Raw genomic sequence first — 15,206 nt, 5'->3', positions numbered from 1 at the left:
TGGGGAGGCCTTAAAAATAGCTGTGAGAAGAAGAGAAGCGAAAAGCAAAGGAGAAAAGGAAAGATATAAGCATCTGAATGTAGAGTTCCAAAGAATAGCAAGAAGAGATAAGAAAGCCTTCTTCAGAGATAAATGCAAAGAAATAGAGGAAAACAACAGAATGGGGAAGACTAGAGATCTCTTCAAGAAAATTAGAGATACCAAGGGAACATTTCATGCAAAGATGAGTTCGATAAAGGACAGAAATGGTATGGACCTAACAGAAGCAGAAGATATTAAGAAGAGGTGGCAAGAATACACAGAACTGTATAAAAAAGATCTTCATGACCCGTATAATCATGATGGCATGATCACTCATCTAGAGCCAGAAATCTTGGAATGTGAAGTCAAGTGGGCCTTACAAAGCATCACTACGCACAAAGCTAGTGGAGGTGGTGGAATTCCAATTGAGCTGTTTCAAATCCTGAAAGATGATGCTGTGAAAGTGCTCCACTCAATAGGCCAGCAAATTTGGAAAACTCAGCAGTGGTCACAGGACTGGAAAAAGGTCACTTTTCATTCCAATTCCAAAGAAAGGCAATGCCAAAGAATGCTCAAACTACCGCACAATTGCACTCATCTCACATTCTAGTAAAGTAATGCTCAAAATTCTCCAAGCCAGGCTTCAGCAGTACATGAACCGTGAACTTCCTGATGTTCAAGCTGGTTTTAGAAAAGGCAGAAGAACCACAGATCAAATTGGCAACATCCGCTGGATCATGGAAAAAGCAAGAGAGTTCCAGAAAAACATCTATTTCTGCTTTATTGAGTATGCTAAAGCCTTTGACTGTGTGGATCACAGTAAACTGCGGAAAATTCTGAGAGAGATGGGAATACCAGATCACCTGACCTGCCTCTTGTGAAATCTGTATGCAGGTTAGGAAGCAACAGTTAGAACTGGACATGGAATAACAGACAAGTTCCAAATAGAAAAAGGAATACGTCATGGCTGTATATTGTCACCTTGCTTATTTAACTTATATGAGAAACGCTGGACTGGAAGAAGCACAAGCTGGAATCAAGATTGCTGGGAGACATATCAATCACCTCAGATATGCAGATGACACCACCCTTATGGCAGAAAGTGAAGAGGAACTAAAAAGCCTCTTGATGAATGTTAAAGAGGAGAGTGAAAAAGTTGACTTAAAGCTCAACATTCAGAAAACTAAGATCATGGCATCCGGTCCCATTACTTCATGGGAAATAGATGGGGAAACACTGGAAACAGTGTCAGACTTTATTTTTTGGGGCTCCAAAATCACTGCAGATGGTGAGTGCAGCCATGAAATTAAAAGACACTTTCTCCTTGGAAGAAAAGTTATGACCAACCTAGATAGTATATTCAAAAGCAGAGACATTACTTTGCCGACTAAGGTCCGTCTAGTCAATCTATGTTTTTTCCAGTAGTCATGTATGGATGTGAGAGTTGGACTGTGAAGAAGGCTGAGTGCTGAAGAACTGATGCTTTTGAACTGTGGTGTTGGTGAAGACTCTTGAGAGTCCCTTGGACTGCAAGGATATCCAACCCATCCATTCTGAAGGAGATCAGCCCTGGGATATCTTTGGAAAGAATGATGCTAAAGCTGAAACTCCAGTACTTTGGCCACCTCATGTGAAGAGCTGACTCATTGGAAAATACTTTGATGCTGGGAGGGATTGGGGGCAGGAGGAGAAGGGGATGACAGAGGATGAGATGGCTAGTTGGCATCACTGACTCGATGGACATGAGTCTGAGTGAACTCCGGGAGTTGGTGATGGACAGGGAGGCCTGGCGTGCTGCGATTCATGGGGTCGCAAGGAGTCGGACACGACTGAGTGACTGAACTGAACTGATGTTGATACTGCCTTTTTGTTTAACTCATATGATACTTGTAAGGTTCATTTCAAAGTGGTCACATTGTGAGGCAGTGCAATGGTGAGAGGACAAGCCTTGAAATATCTCCCAACCTCCCTACAAGGGGATAATATTAGGACTTACATGTTTGGATGTAATATATCTTAGAAAAGAAACTGGAACATTCCTCACATTTGCTACAGCTATTTTCAAAATTTCCTTTAAGGCTTCTGTGAATCATGTCATAGAAAAGCATTTTGGACTACAGGACTTCAAAGGAAAAAAATCCTATGTTGTTAGCGTAAATTTTGGTTTCAAGCTTATATTTGAAATTTTGACGGAAGTAGAATTTAAACTGTATGTAAAGAATGGTATTTGGAGTCCATATATCAGTTTTCAAGATGACTCGAGTTTATCCAATAATTTTTGTTTTAATAACTCGTTATTTTTCTTTTAAACTTTTTTCATAAATTCAATTCAGATATGTATCTGTGCCTATTTCTGGACCGTTTTAATATAAATTTTTGATCTCACAATTAAAGTGCCAACATCACTTTTCACACTGATGGCGTATATATGCTATGGGATCTGAAAGGGTTCAATAAATACTTATTTTTCAGTTCTAAAGTATTCAAGCCCTACAGTTATTTTTTTCCCTTTCATATGAATCTTCACAGTAGACTTATGTATGTATGTATTAACTTACTTAAGCTATACATGATCTATTTTTACTTGTCTTAATCTGTTTCGGCCTGCTGGAATTGAGGTGGCCTTGATGATTTCTAAATAGCCTTTGGAATCATCTTCTCCTATCTTGAAGAACAGAGCATGTTCAGAGCCAAACGACTCTCATGGTCTTGAGCTCTCAAATCTAAGAAGTCTGACAGCCTTCATTCTGTCTCATTTCTGCCCCCTTAAGTTCAAACTGAGAGGGTTCTTACTGGAGTGGCTGGTTAAGGCCACAGTTCATACCTACACTAATCTCATCAACATGTTCGGCTGCCACACCGTGAATTTGCTCTTGTGAACACACTTCATTATTATTATTATTGTAATACGGACAGAGAATTTCCCAAATCTGTATGTTCTATTTTCCTTTTCCTAGAAATTTGGTCTTCATTTTTCTCTGCCCAAACAGTTAGGAAGAACCAAGATGCTTCTTCAACACTTTGGTAGCAAATCTCTCCACCTAAATGTCCATTTTCCATTTTGCAACAAGGGTCATGTTTTCTATGTTGTCCAATAACATATTCCCTTTTATGCCTGAAACATCATCAGAATGTCCATTACTATTCTAATTCCTACCAATATTTTGTATATGATTGTGTGTGTGTGTGTGTGTGTGTGTGTGTGTGTGTGTGTGTGTGTGTGTGTGTGTGTGTAAGGACTGATGCTGAAGTTGAAGCTTGAATACTCTGGTCACCTGATTCTAAGAGCCAACTCATTGGAAGAAACTGATGCTGGGAAAGATTGAAGGCAAAAGGAGAAGAGGATGGCAGAGGATTAAATGGTTAGATAGCACCACCAAATCAATGAATATGAATCTGAGAAAACTCCAGGAGATAGTGAAAGACAGGGAAGTCTGGTGTGCTGAAGTTCATGGAGTCACAAAGTGCTAGCCGTGACTTAGTGAATGAACAACAGCAATTCCCTACATCTCTCCACCTTCCTTTCTGAGCCTCCACCAGCTGCTTTTATTAATAGAAGACTCCATAGCAATATCAATCTTTCTAGCAGGCACATCATGACTCTTCCAGCCTCTACCTTTTACTAGTTCCAAAACTACTTCCACATTTTTAGGTAGATGTGAGAGAAGCATCTATCTCTCATTACTCATTTCTGTCGTTTTCAGTTCAGGCTACTGTAGCAGAATGCCACCGACGGGACGGCATAAAAACAGCCTTTATTTCTCACAGTTCTGGAGGCTGAAGTCGAGTTGCCAGCATAGTTGTGTTCTTAGTGAGGCCCTTTTCGTTTTTTGCCGATGGCCACCTTCTAGCTATATCTTCATGTAGTGGAGAAAGAGAGACGATCTCTCTTATGTCTCTTCTTATTAAATCATGTATCCCATTCATAAGGGCTCCACCCCCAACACCAAACTACCTCTGAAAGCCAAAACCTCCAAATACCACCACGTTGAGGATTAGAGGTTCAACATATGAATAGAATGGGCAAAAAGTCAGTTCAAAGGAGTAATTTATTAGGATTTTGTCAAGTACGTAAATGAACTTAAAGAACTGACACAATAATATGCTGAACTTCCCTATCAAATTCCATGGTACACATTTTCACTTCTTCAAGTATTCTTTGAGAATAATTACCTTATCAAAGTGCTTAATTTTGCAGCTTTTCCAGACTTATTTTTGTTTATTTCTATACACTTTATTGGCTCCATAAAAAAGTCTCCATTAAATTTTCTATATTTTATATATGAAACTTCCATTAATTTTTCTTAGCCTCTTACAGAGTTTTTTTTCTGAAGTTTTCCAGATAGTTTTGGATTTTCAACATGAAATATTATATTATCTCAGAAAGATAAATTTACATCCTTCTTTGAAATTTTATATGCCTCAATTGTTTTATTTTGCATTCAATTGTACTGATTCTCAAAATAATACTGACTGGCAGTACAGATAGGGGAATCTACTTGTTTTTGGTTGATCACAGGAGACAATTTTATGATTACTTTCCTTGTTAAAAGAATGAAAATGCTGAAATACCTTCATCTGGCTATTACAAATATATTTACATTTTACATCAAGTACATGATAATTTTCATAAATAAACCATATTTCAATAAATCATTTAATCATTTGGGTGAAAACATGTGTGTGTACATAGTATCATGATTATACTTTGGCATAAATTATGTATCATACAATGGAATATCATACGGCCATAAACAGTAAATAAATTCTACATTTGCTACAATGTGGATGATCCTTGAGGCATTATGCTATGTGAAATAAATCAGACAGAGAAGACAAATGGTATATCATTAATAGCTGAAATCTAAAAAAAAAAACGAACTGAGAGAAACAGGGAGCAGATCAGTGGCTGCCAGGGTAGCAGAGTAAAATGGGGGAAATAGGTGAATGTGGTCAGAGTACACATTTCCAATTATAAAACAGGTTCCAGAGATTTAATGTACAGCATGGTGACTAGCTAATAATTAAGGTACTGTATATTGTAAAGTCACTGAAACAGTAAATTTAAAACGTTCTCATCACATACACACACAAATTGTTAACTATGTGAGGGGTGGCCACATATACATATATCAAATCATACATTTTACATGTTAAACCTACACAATTTTATGTTAATTGTATCTAAGAAAAACTGGAAAAAGTAACAGAAAAAAATAAAACCACGTAAGAGGTCCTAATTTCCATTTTCCACTTGATAAATGTTTCCAAATTGTGTAAATAGTACTGAAATATTTGTTCTTTAAAGGTTTTATGAAAATCCTTATTTTTTTTTGTAAAACTGCATTCCGTGAAATAATTTACTCATGTTAAATATTACATTATATTCTGTGTAGTCAATGTGTAATTAATTACATGAGCCTAAAATTATCTTCTTTCAAGTTCTGCAATTAATTGGTATCTGTTTGACTAATGTTCTTTTGTATGTTTAAAGAACCTCTCTTTGTGGTGAATTCCTATGAATTGAGTGTGTGTCCAACTCCATATTTGCATTTTGTTGCTGTTTTTTCCTCATTTTCTTAAGTTGGATAATGGTGTATCTATTTTACATATTTTTAAATAAATCAAATCAATCATAATATTTAATATATTAATTACTTCCATTATTTACTATTTTTAACTCCTTTGCTTCCTTTAGTTGTGTGTTTTGTGACTGTGCATTAAAAATTTTATAGATGTATACTATTTACATGTCCACATATACATATATAGATACATCTCACACATCTATATAAAATTATATAGATCTTGAATTTAGTGTTTTTTCAGATATAAGATATCCAAACAATTATTTATTTTGCCACATTAAGATAAAATATTTTTTCATATTCTACCATCCTTTTTTTGGGGAGAAAATAACCTATTCTTTCCTGATATACTCTTCTTCTGCTGTGCTAGTTTTGCCTATTTGTCAGTTTTTCATTTGAGATTATTTTGGCATCAGTATTCACAAATGAAAATGAGACTGGGATCTAGTTAACTCTGTGTTATACTATATTAAAAATATTCTGATATCAATGTTAGGTGTCATTCATATGCTAACTAAATCTCCTCTTTCTTCTCTTCTCTGGAGTGGTGTATATATCATTGCAATCTATTTAAAAGTTTTAGTAAATTTCTGGGAAAAATGTCTTTTGGGGCAGTCCTGGGCATAAGTACATTCCTGAAACTTTAACTTCTCATTAGTAATCGTTTTGGTTTGATTTATTTCTTAGATTGTTGTTTGGCAAATCATGTTGAAAATTTAAAAGTCCTATCACATTTCCAAGTGAATGTGTCTTAGTGTAACAAGGGTTTATTTCCTATATCTTTGGTGTATGCTTTTCTCTGAGTATATCCTATTCATAGTTTCCTATTTTGTTTAATTGCACTTCATCTTTTATTTTTTATTACATTAATGGTTCATCTGTTTATTGATTTTTCTCAAAAAACAGCTTATATATTTTCATTTTATGATCCACTAATTTTTGCTTTAAGTGAAAGTGAAAGTGAAGTCTCTCAGTTGTGTCCTACTCTTTGCCATGGACTATAGCCTACGAAGCTTCTTTGTCTATGGAATTTTCCAGGCGAGAATACTGGAGTGAGTTGCCATTTCCTTCTCCAGGAGATCTTCCAGACTCAGGAATTGAACTTGGGTCTGTCACATTGCAGGCAGACACTTTACCATCTGAGCCACCAGGGAAGCCATTTTAAATTTTTGCTTGAATCATTCTTAATTCTCTCTGCTTAACAGTGTGTGTGTGTGCAGCTGAATGTTGTAGTTTCCGTAAAACTTACAGATTTGGATATCTAAGCAATTATGTAAACTGTATTTCTAGACATTGTATATTAGTATTTAATATTATCTGAGTGTAGATGTAGCACTATTCCATAGAGTACAGTATACATATATTTTCATTATCTTATTCTGCCATTCTGGGTGATTTTGAATTTACTCTTTCATCAAATTATTTTTGAGAGAGGTATTTTAAAAATCTCTATACAATAGTGGTTTCAGAGTAGGCAATGGCACCCCACTTCAGTATTCTTGCCTGGAAAATCCCACGGACATAGGAGCCTGGTAGGCTGCAGTCCATGGGGTCGCTGAGAGTCGGACACAACTGATGGACTTCACTTTCACTTTTCACTTTCATGCATTGCAGAAGGAAATGGCATCCCACTCCAGTGTTCTTGCCTGGAGAATCCCAGGGACGGGGCAGCCTGGTGGGCTGCCATCTACGGGATCGCACAGAGTCGGACACGATTGAAGTGACTTAGCAGCAGCAGCAGCAGCAGCAGCGGCAGCAGCAGCAGCGGCAGCGGCAGCAGCAGCAGCAGCAGCGGTTTTTCTTTTCTTGAATCAGAGACCGTTGCCTGTACTACTAACTTTTCAATTTAATTGACAGTTTCATTGTGATCTAATATATAGCCAGGAATTTTTGTTAGCAATCAACTCTAGAAAATGTGATATGCAATATTTTTCATGGCAAAAATTCTAACATGTGTTAATTTATCTCTTTATACCAGTTTTGGGTTTATTTTCCAAGTACCTTTTTTTTCATCCCCACCTCAACTTCATTTGACACTTAAGTTGTAGTTCAGCATTTGCTGTGGAAATAGAAATCACACCCCTGAGATATTTGCAAAAGTGAAAAATGGAACACCATATAGGCATGAAATGTGAATTAGAAATCTTTCCCTTTAAGTCACTGAGATTCAGTAAATTAACTTAGTGAAGGAGTATGAGGTACATTTTTAGCATATTCATTTCATTAGGTCTTTACATCCACCAAACTGAAACAAATGAAGCATAAGAAAATCAGATCTGTTTCACCCACGCATTCTTTGTGTGGTCAGAATGACACTCTGTATGCTACAAGCCCCAGAGGCTGAATCCATGAATCTCCTGGAGGAGAGAGCAGCATACACTCTGATTCACTCACAGAGCAAACCTTTGTATGGCAAAGGGCTCCTTTGTTCCTAACTGCAGCAGGGGTGGTTCCTTTGTCCTTATGGGCAGGCCTTCAGGACACTTCACCCAGCTTCAGTCCTGGTGATATCCCTGTTATTTGATCTCATCCTGAATGAGCTGATGAGGAACAGGGAATCTCGTTTTTTTTTTTTTTTTAAACCTTATTTCTTATTTTCCTCATGTAGGTATCAGTCAGAAATAACATAATTTTTGTTATACTTTTAGGAATTGAATAGCACATTTTTGGTTTCAATTGAGTGACATTTGCCAAAAATATTACTTGGTCTTTTTGAAATTATGAATATAAAGTGAATGTACCATTTTCTAAGAAAATCATTTAAAAATAATGTTACCTTAAGACAAATTCCAAAGATTATCAAAAAGAAAAACTTGGTAGTGTTTTAATTCTTGTGCAAGCTTTTCTCAGGTTCACAAATATACAAATATAACTTTTATACATGCTATTTTAAAAATACCACCTATGTCCCAAGCATTGTCCAGATTACACTTGACATTCACAACAATCCAGAAAAATAGATGGTGTTATACCCATTTTTCATATAAAGAAACTGAGGTATAGGAAGTTTAAATAACTTGCTCCTGACTGCAGGGATGGTAAGATGCAGTTGGGATTACAGTCATCATCTCCCAAAACATATTGTGTTCTATGGGCCCTTCTCACATGCTATATAAAGATCGGCTTATATAATTGTTTGGGTTTAAAATATTTGAACAAAATGTGATATTTCACAACATTAGATAGTGCATATTAGGACAAACTTTTCAAAGCTTTTTGTGCTTGGCTTAAAGTGTCCTCCTTGGCAGTCACCACACAGAGCTCATGTTTTGAGACCCTGGGGTTAGTGCAGTCTTTGAGACTGCCCCATATGGTCCTATTCTTTGGTTGCTTGGTCATCTAAGTCCCCTTTCCCTTGCATGACTAGGGCAGCCTAGAGGGTGGAAATATATTTGGATTTACAATTTGGAATCATTCACTCTACATGCTGGTAATAACCAGGCATCAATGGCCTTTTGACTGAGGAATTATTTGGATAACAAGGATCAAGAGGGAAGGAATATGGCAAGGACCTCAGTGAAATAGGCTGAGATATTCACCCACAAAATCAGGAATCATTTAATAAGAAAGAGGCAGTATATAAATACAGGCAGCTGAGGCACATTCTGAGTGGTGAATTAAGAAATACTGGGTCTGGCAGCCCACAGACAAAGCTCAAGAACGCCAACAATTTCTAGCTCACTTATGCTCACCTCTGTCCCACTGGGCAGTTTATGAAACTCCACACATAAATATTGCACATGCATTTCCAGTGGCTATATTAAGTGGGTCCGCCTGCTCTCAGTCATAAATGTGGGACAAGAGGCAGCATGGTGCCTATGTTCTGGAAATATACTACCTGAGGTTCATTCACTGCTGTTCTATTTATGTATGCCTACAGGTCAGAGCTATATAGGCAAGTAATTTAACATCTCTCTCTTATTCATCTCATCATGATGGTCATAAAAATTATAGCTAGTACCTCATAAGGTGGTTCTGAGAATTAAATTACTGTTTTGAAGAGTATAAACTCTGTAAATGTGTCCTGTCTTTGTTAAACAGTCAGGGAATTCTGCCACCCCTGTGACTCAGGTCTCCAGGATACTTTCAGCTATGTTAGGCAGGAGGAGTGCTTTCTGCAGTTGATACACAGCATTTTATACATGTCAACTAGGTAAACTGTTAAAATTGTGCTATTTAACTCACATTGTTTCTTTCTTTGCTTGTTCAGCTATTGAGAAGTATTCAAATTGTCTACCAAGATTTTGTAGCTTATCAATAATTTATTTGCTTATCTAATACTATGATACTAAACAGAAAATTGGAATAGTTTATCTTCCTGGTGAGTTATAATCTCATGTTTATATACTATATTTATCTCCAGTTGTGTATTAATCCTTAATAATGAACTCTATGATCAAAAGTTGTAACATCTCTGATTAGTTTTTCATCCTTATAATGTTTCTGTATTCTTCTATTGTATGTAGTATATAGTTAAAAAATATATAGTTTCATTTTCATTTTAATTATGTCTGCTAATCTTCAGATTTTAAAATATTTCCACTTAATATAATTATGGTATATTGGCATTATTAACTTTCCAGCTTATATTTATTTAGTTTTCATTACTTTCTATATTTCATTTATTGTCTTTCCATTATTGCATTATTACTTATTTGAATATGTTTATTATTTTATTTTACTTTTTATAATCATCACTTTTATGCCAAAAACTTCTGTCAAAAGCCCCTTCTCTGATATGTCTATGGATGACACAAAATACTGAACACAAAGAACTGTGTATCTGAGTCAAAGACCGTGTTGTTTTAAATAATAATGATACAGTGGCTAAACTGCATGGGAACCCACATAGCAGCGAGCTATTAATGGCATCACAGTAATTACCAGTGTCATATTCTGTAAATTCTTTAAGATCTGTGTCTGTTACATTTAGATAGAGTCACTGAAATAGCTGTTTTCATTAGATGCTAATCACTGAAGCCTGTGAAAGGGACAGAAAAATAATTTACATACTTCACACTCACACAACAGCAATCCTATCAACCTTTCACCTTCAGCTTCCAGCTCAGTATTTATTTTATTAAATAAAGATTATATTATAGTATACAACTTAAATAAATATTTTCAAATGCATAACTTTCATACACGTTAATGTGCATGTATATATATATAATTCTTACATATATACTTTCAAATATAAATGATGTCACATCAAGTTGAACAGGATAAAAACATGTAAACATATGCATCTGGTTCTGGTCAAGTAAAACATAAAACCACAAGGTAACCACAAGTTAAGAGTGCACTTGAAAGGGAATGGGGGAGGGAACAGATGTGTAAACAACAGAGATACTGAAGCTGCATCATAAAGCCCCACGAGGGTCCATTTCTTAAGACTGAAGCAGCAAAAAGCTCCTGGTTCAGTTTAGACTTCTCCCTTCACCCTGTCACATTTATTCTTGAGGGACTTCAAAATGAGTGTGGAAATTCTGTAAACACTAGACTAGAACTGAGTCAATCCTGTTAAAAACAGATGACAAAATAAACCATAAACTGACAGTCATATTAATTTCACCAAACAATAACTTTGAGGATGTTTTGTTACTTTTTAACACAGTGAAACACCATAATCCTGGGGGACCAGAAATGGGAATGGTCAAGGAAACAGATGGATGTTTCTATACAAATGCTTTCAGCAGCCCCTGGAAGTGACAGATGTGTCTATAAACAAAACACAGACAAGAGCAGATGACAGAGCCTCAGCACACCAAACAACATGCCACAGCAGAATGCCACAGATTCAAAGTGCAATATTCTTCCAGCTCACAATGAAGCAAGTCCCACCAGACCTCTGTGAAGAGGAGCACATGGCTCCTGGTGAAAACACTTACACAACAGATTGGCCAGCCAAAGCATGACAAGCTCTTTTCTACTGCTTTTAAAGGGCATGTTGCCCTCTCCCACCTGCAGAGGCTCCAAAGGTTCCCAATGGCAAGTACCAGATGCCTCAGCACCCTGCCGCTGAGGCTCCTCTCCCTGGTCCTCAGGATACACATGTTTGTAAAAACAGTTCTCTCCAAATGGGCAGACCCTGCCTCGAGCAAAATACCTGCAGGTCTTGTGACTCAAAGCCTCCAAGTACTGCTGAATAAGTTTCTGCTTCTCTTCTTCCTCCTCCACCCAGAACTCACTGGGAATGACAAAGGTGGACATGACCCTGCACTGAGGGCAGGACTTGATAACTCTGCTCCCAAACTGTCTGGCACTTCTCCACCTGCGGATACACTTAAGACAGTACGTGTGGTTGCAGCTGGAGAGGATGCCAAAGCGGCAATCATTCCGGTTGGCTTTCTCATAGACAACCTCCATGCAGATGCCACACACTTTGTCCGCACTGCGCTGCACGGCAAAAGAGAGCTCCATATTCTTTTCGTGTGCTTCAATGCAGGCCTTTACATGGTCTGCCCTCTGGGTACCATCCAAAGGGTGCAAGACCGGCAGCCCACACATATCACATATATCTCCATGGAGATAAGTACAGCTCTGCCCACGAAAGCACTGCCCCGCGATGGCATCGCGGCAAAGCTGCCTCCCCATGCCCAGAACAATCTGCCCACTCTCAATCACCGAGCTCTGCAGAGGAGCCTCGGAGACAGAAGGGAACATGCGGCCCCGGTAGGGTTGCCCGGGAACAAATTCAACGGCATTCTCCCAGCCTTCTACACCTGCTCCTCCAGCAGCTTCAAGGCCTGCATTGTCTGTCTTGGCTTCAAACAAACCCCTTTCAGCAGCCGAGCCAATCACAGGCAAGGAGCATGAGGAAACAGCAGTGGGGGCTTCCGCCACTTGCTGAGGCAGGGGCTCCATGTGTGCAGCCGTGCTAGGGCCGCTGTCTGCAGAGGCCTGGGGCTGCGAGCCAAGGCCCTCCCTGGCCACCTGCCGGCCCGAAAGGTCGTGGGAGTATCGGCACTTCTCCCCCTCCTTGCACAGCCCATGCAGATAATACCTGCAGACGACTTGCTTTGTCCAGCTGCCAGTGCTCCGGCTCTGCAGCCAGCTGGGCCCGGCCCCTCCCCATGAGGCTTGGGCAGGCCTTAGACGTGATGGGCGGAACGGGGATGGGCCTGGAGCCGAAGACCACCGGGAAACAGGGCGCACCGGGAGGGTGGGCCGTGGGGCACTTTCCCCTGCTGCCTCTGCACCCCTAGAGGCCCCAGCTGCCTCGTGGGGTTCTTTGGGAGCTGCAGGCTCTTCCATGGCAGCTTTTAGTCCCCAAAATGGTACCGGAACTTCCCCGGTGTGTCTTCCTTTCGGGCTTGAGGCCCGGAGGCCTCGAGCCAGCTCCGGGACTCCTCCTTTGGAGCTGTGCATCTGTTTTTCCTCTCCCCCAGTCCCTGCTTCCTGTGCCTGCGTTCCTACTTCCTTCTCTGAGCAGGCGCAGCAGACACTTCCTGTGGGGACAACGTCAGTCCTCCACTGGGTCGGTGCGCAGCCGGTCCGGCTGGAATTGTGACCGACATCTTCTTTTGTTCGCATCCGGCAGTGCTGCCCGCCTCGCCGCCCCTGCTCGTCTGCGTGCAGCCCCTCGTCCTCCCGCGGCTCCTCTGAGGGAAGAAATCACAGCCCTTTGAGGTTTTAATGCAATCCCTTCCTGTGTTCATTCGGACGCATTGATTTCATTGGTTTCTCATACGTGTCAATTGAAAACATAATTCTCATGCTTTTTAAAAATTTTCCACTGTGTAAAATTCATCTTGTTTCTGAACCATATCACACATGAATTTTATAAATGTGTTGTTCACTTCATTTTATGTCTATGTGGATCCGTTTTTTGTTTTAATTATTTTTCGTTCTGAGAACTTTAACTGTTGCTTCTGGAAGCTTTATTCATTTAGTTGTGTTGACAAGAGCTCATTTCTTCTGCTCTTTGTATTCTGGTAATTCTTACAGGCTTCGGTTGGAAAGGCTTTTCACCAGTGAGGCATGAGCAGACCTCTGGTCTGAGGCTGCTTTAGTGTCTTTCAGCCGGGTTAGGTTATTGTGGTTTCCAGGCTTTCGCTCCCTTTGTGCAGAAACCTCAGACCTTGCTGGTCCTGATGCTGGCTTAATAAGCCTCTGTCCCCGTTGTGACCCTGGCTTGCTTTTTTCCCTCCCTCTTTCTGATTTAATTCACAGTGGCTCTTTGTTTCTGTTTCTTTATTACACCCAGTTTTGTACGGTATTGTGCTGGGCCAGCCTTTCATGGTAAATCCTCTACCCTTCTGCCCATGTGGTGGTTTTTAATTTCATCTGAGCTGTCATTTTGCACATGCATCTTACTAGATTAGTAAACAAAGTAGTTATAAATATTAAGTGTTGATGTATATTGAATTTTATCATGTAGGTTTCTGTACTTTTAAAGAGATGATCATGTTATTTTTCTCTTTTTTATTTTATTGTGATTATTTACTCTGATAGGTTTTTCAATGTTTAACTTACCCTTTTTCCCCCAGGAATAAAACCTTTTGTGGTATGATTATCATTTTACATAGTATTAGATTTTGTTTGCTAAAATATGTTTCTTAGAGGAAATTTTATGTTCCAATTTTTATTTGAAAATTTGAGAAAATATGAATATAGCACAGAAATTAGATTGAAGTAAATCATAAACATGATAAATTAAAATAAAACAAATATGAAGTCGGGGAATTAATCAAAATCCTTTGAAAAGATTCTTGAACCTAAAGTGAAGAAGGCTCAAATAACCAAGATCAGAAATATAAAAAGTGGTATCAGTACATTAATAACAGGTATTAAAAATTATATGAGGATATCAGAAAAAAGTTAGTTACTAAATTTTAAAATGTATGTGAAATGGTCATATTTCTAAAAAAACAAACAAACAAACAACATTTATTAACACAAATGACAGGACCAGAAATAAGGAATTTAAATATTGATCTGTTAGATAAATTAAATATTTAATTTAAAATAACCCTATAAATGAAATTTTTTAAAGTTTCCATCTACAGAAAGTTAAAAAGTCTATATGTGCTATTATTACAAGTCTTGTCCACTCCAGTAAGGTAAGCAAAGAAATAATAAATGTTAGAATTGCGAAGAAATTATTCATGGACAGCAGAAAATTAAGAATGATTTACTGATAAACTATTATACTTAAGAAGATTTAGCAAGGACAATGAATAGGAGTGCAATAAAACAAAATAATTTGAATTTGTATATATATTTATATGTATATTACATATATACATGCATATAATCAATGATATTTAGATATTTAAAATTCATAATATTTATAACACTCAAAGCTAATTATCCTAGGAATTAAAGAATTAAAATTAAAATCATTTTATTTATGAAAACAAAAAGAAATTGAAGGATAGTCTGATCATGCAGTAGAAGGCTCAATAATTTCAGAAGGTAAAACTTTTCCTCACTTGATAAATTATGTGAGAATGATGCTGCTACATTGTGAATCTAATAAATATTGGTGAGGTTATATTTTTCTCCTTTATGTTGAATTTTGTGTTTAGGATGATAACTCTTTCAAAGTTTGGCTCACTTTCACTCTTTTTCTCTATAAATGTATTGGATATT

The 15,206-nt window shown here is 37.9% G+C and overlaps 1 protein-coding gene across 1 annotated transcript; it reads right to left on the bottom strand.

Annotated features, from left to right (window-relative positions):
* Positions 1-11,432: 11,432 nt before the first annotated feature.
* MKRN3 (makorin ring finger protein 3) lies at positions 11,433-12,980 on the bottom strand. Its single transcript, XM_068991530.1, has one exon. The coding sequence runs from the start codon at positions 12,978-12,980 to the stop codon at positions 11,433-11,435; it is 1,548 nt and encodes a 515-aa protein (XP_068847631.1).
* Positions 12,981-15,206: the final 2,226 nt, after the last annotated feature.

Source organism: Capricornis sumatraensis, chromosome 19 (genome assembly GCF_032405125.1).
Source record: "Capricornis sumatraensis isolate serow.1 chromosome 19, serow.2, whole genome shotgun sequence".
NCBI lineage: Eukaryota > Metazoa > Chordata > Mammalia > Artiodactyla > Bovidae > Capricornis > Capricornis sumatraensis.
The sequence above is the reverse complement of the archived record's forward strand: the minus strand, read 5'-3'. Positions and strand labels throughout refer to the sequence as shown.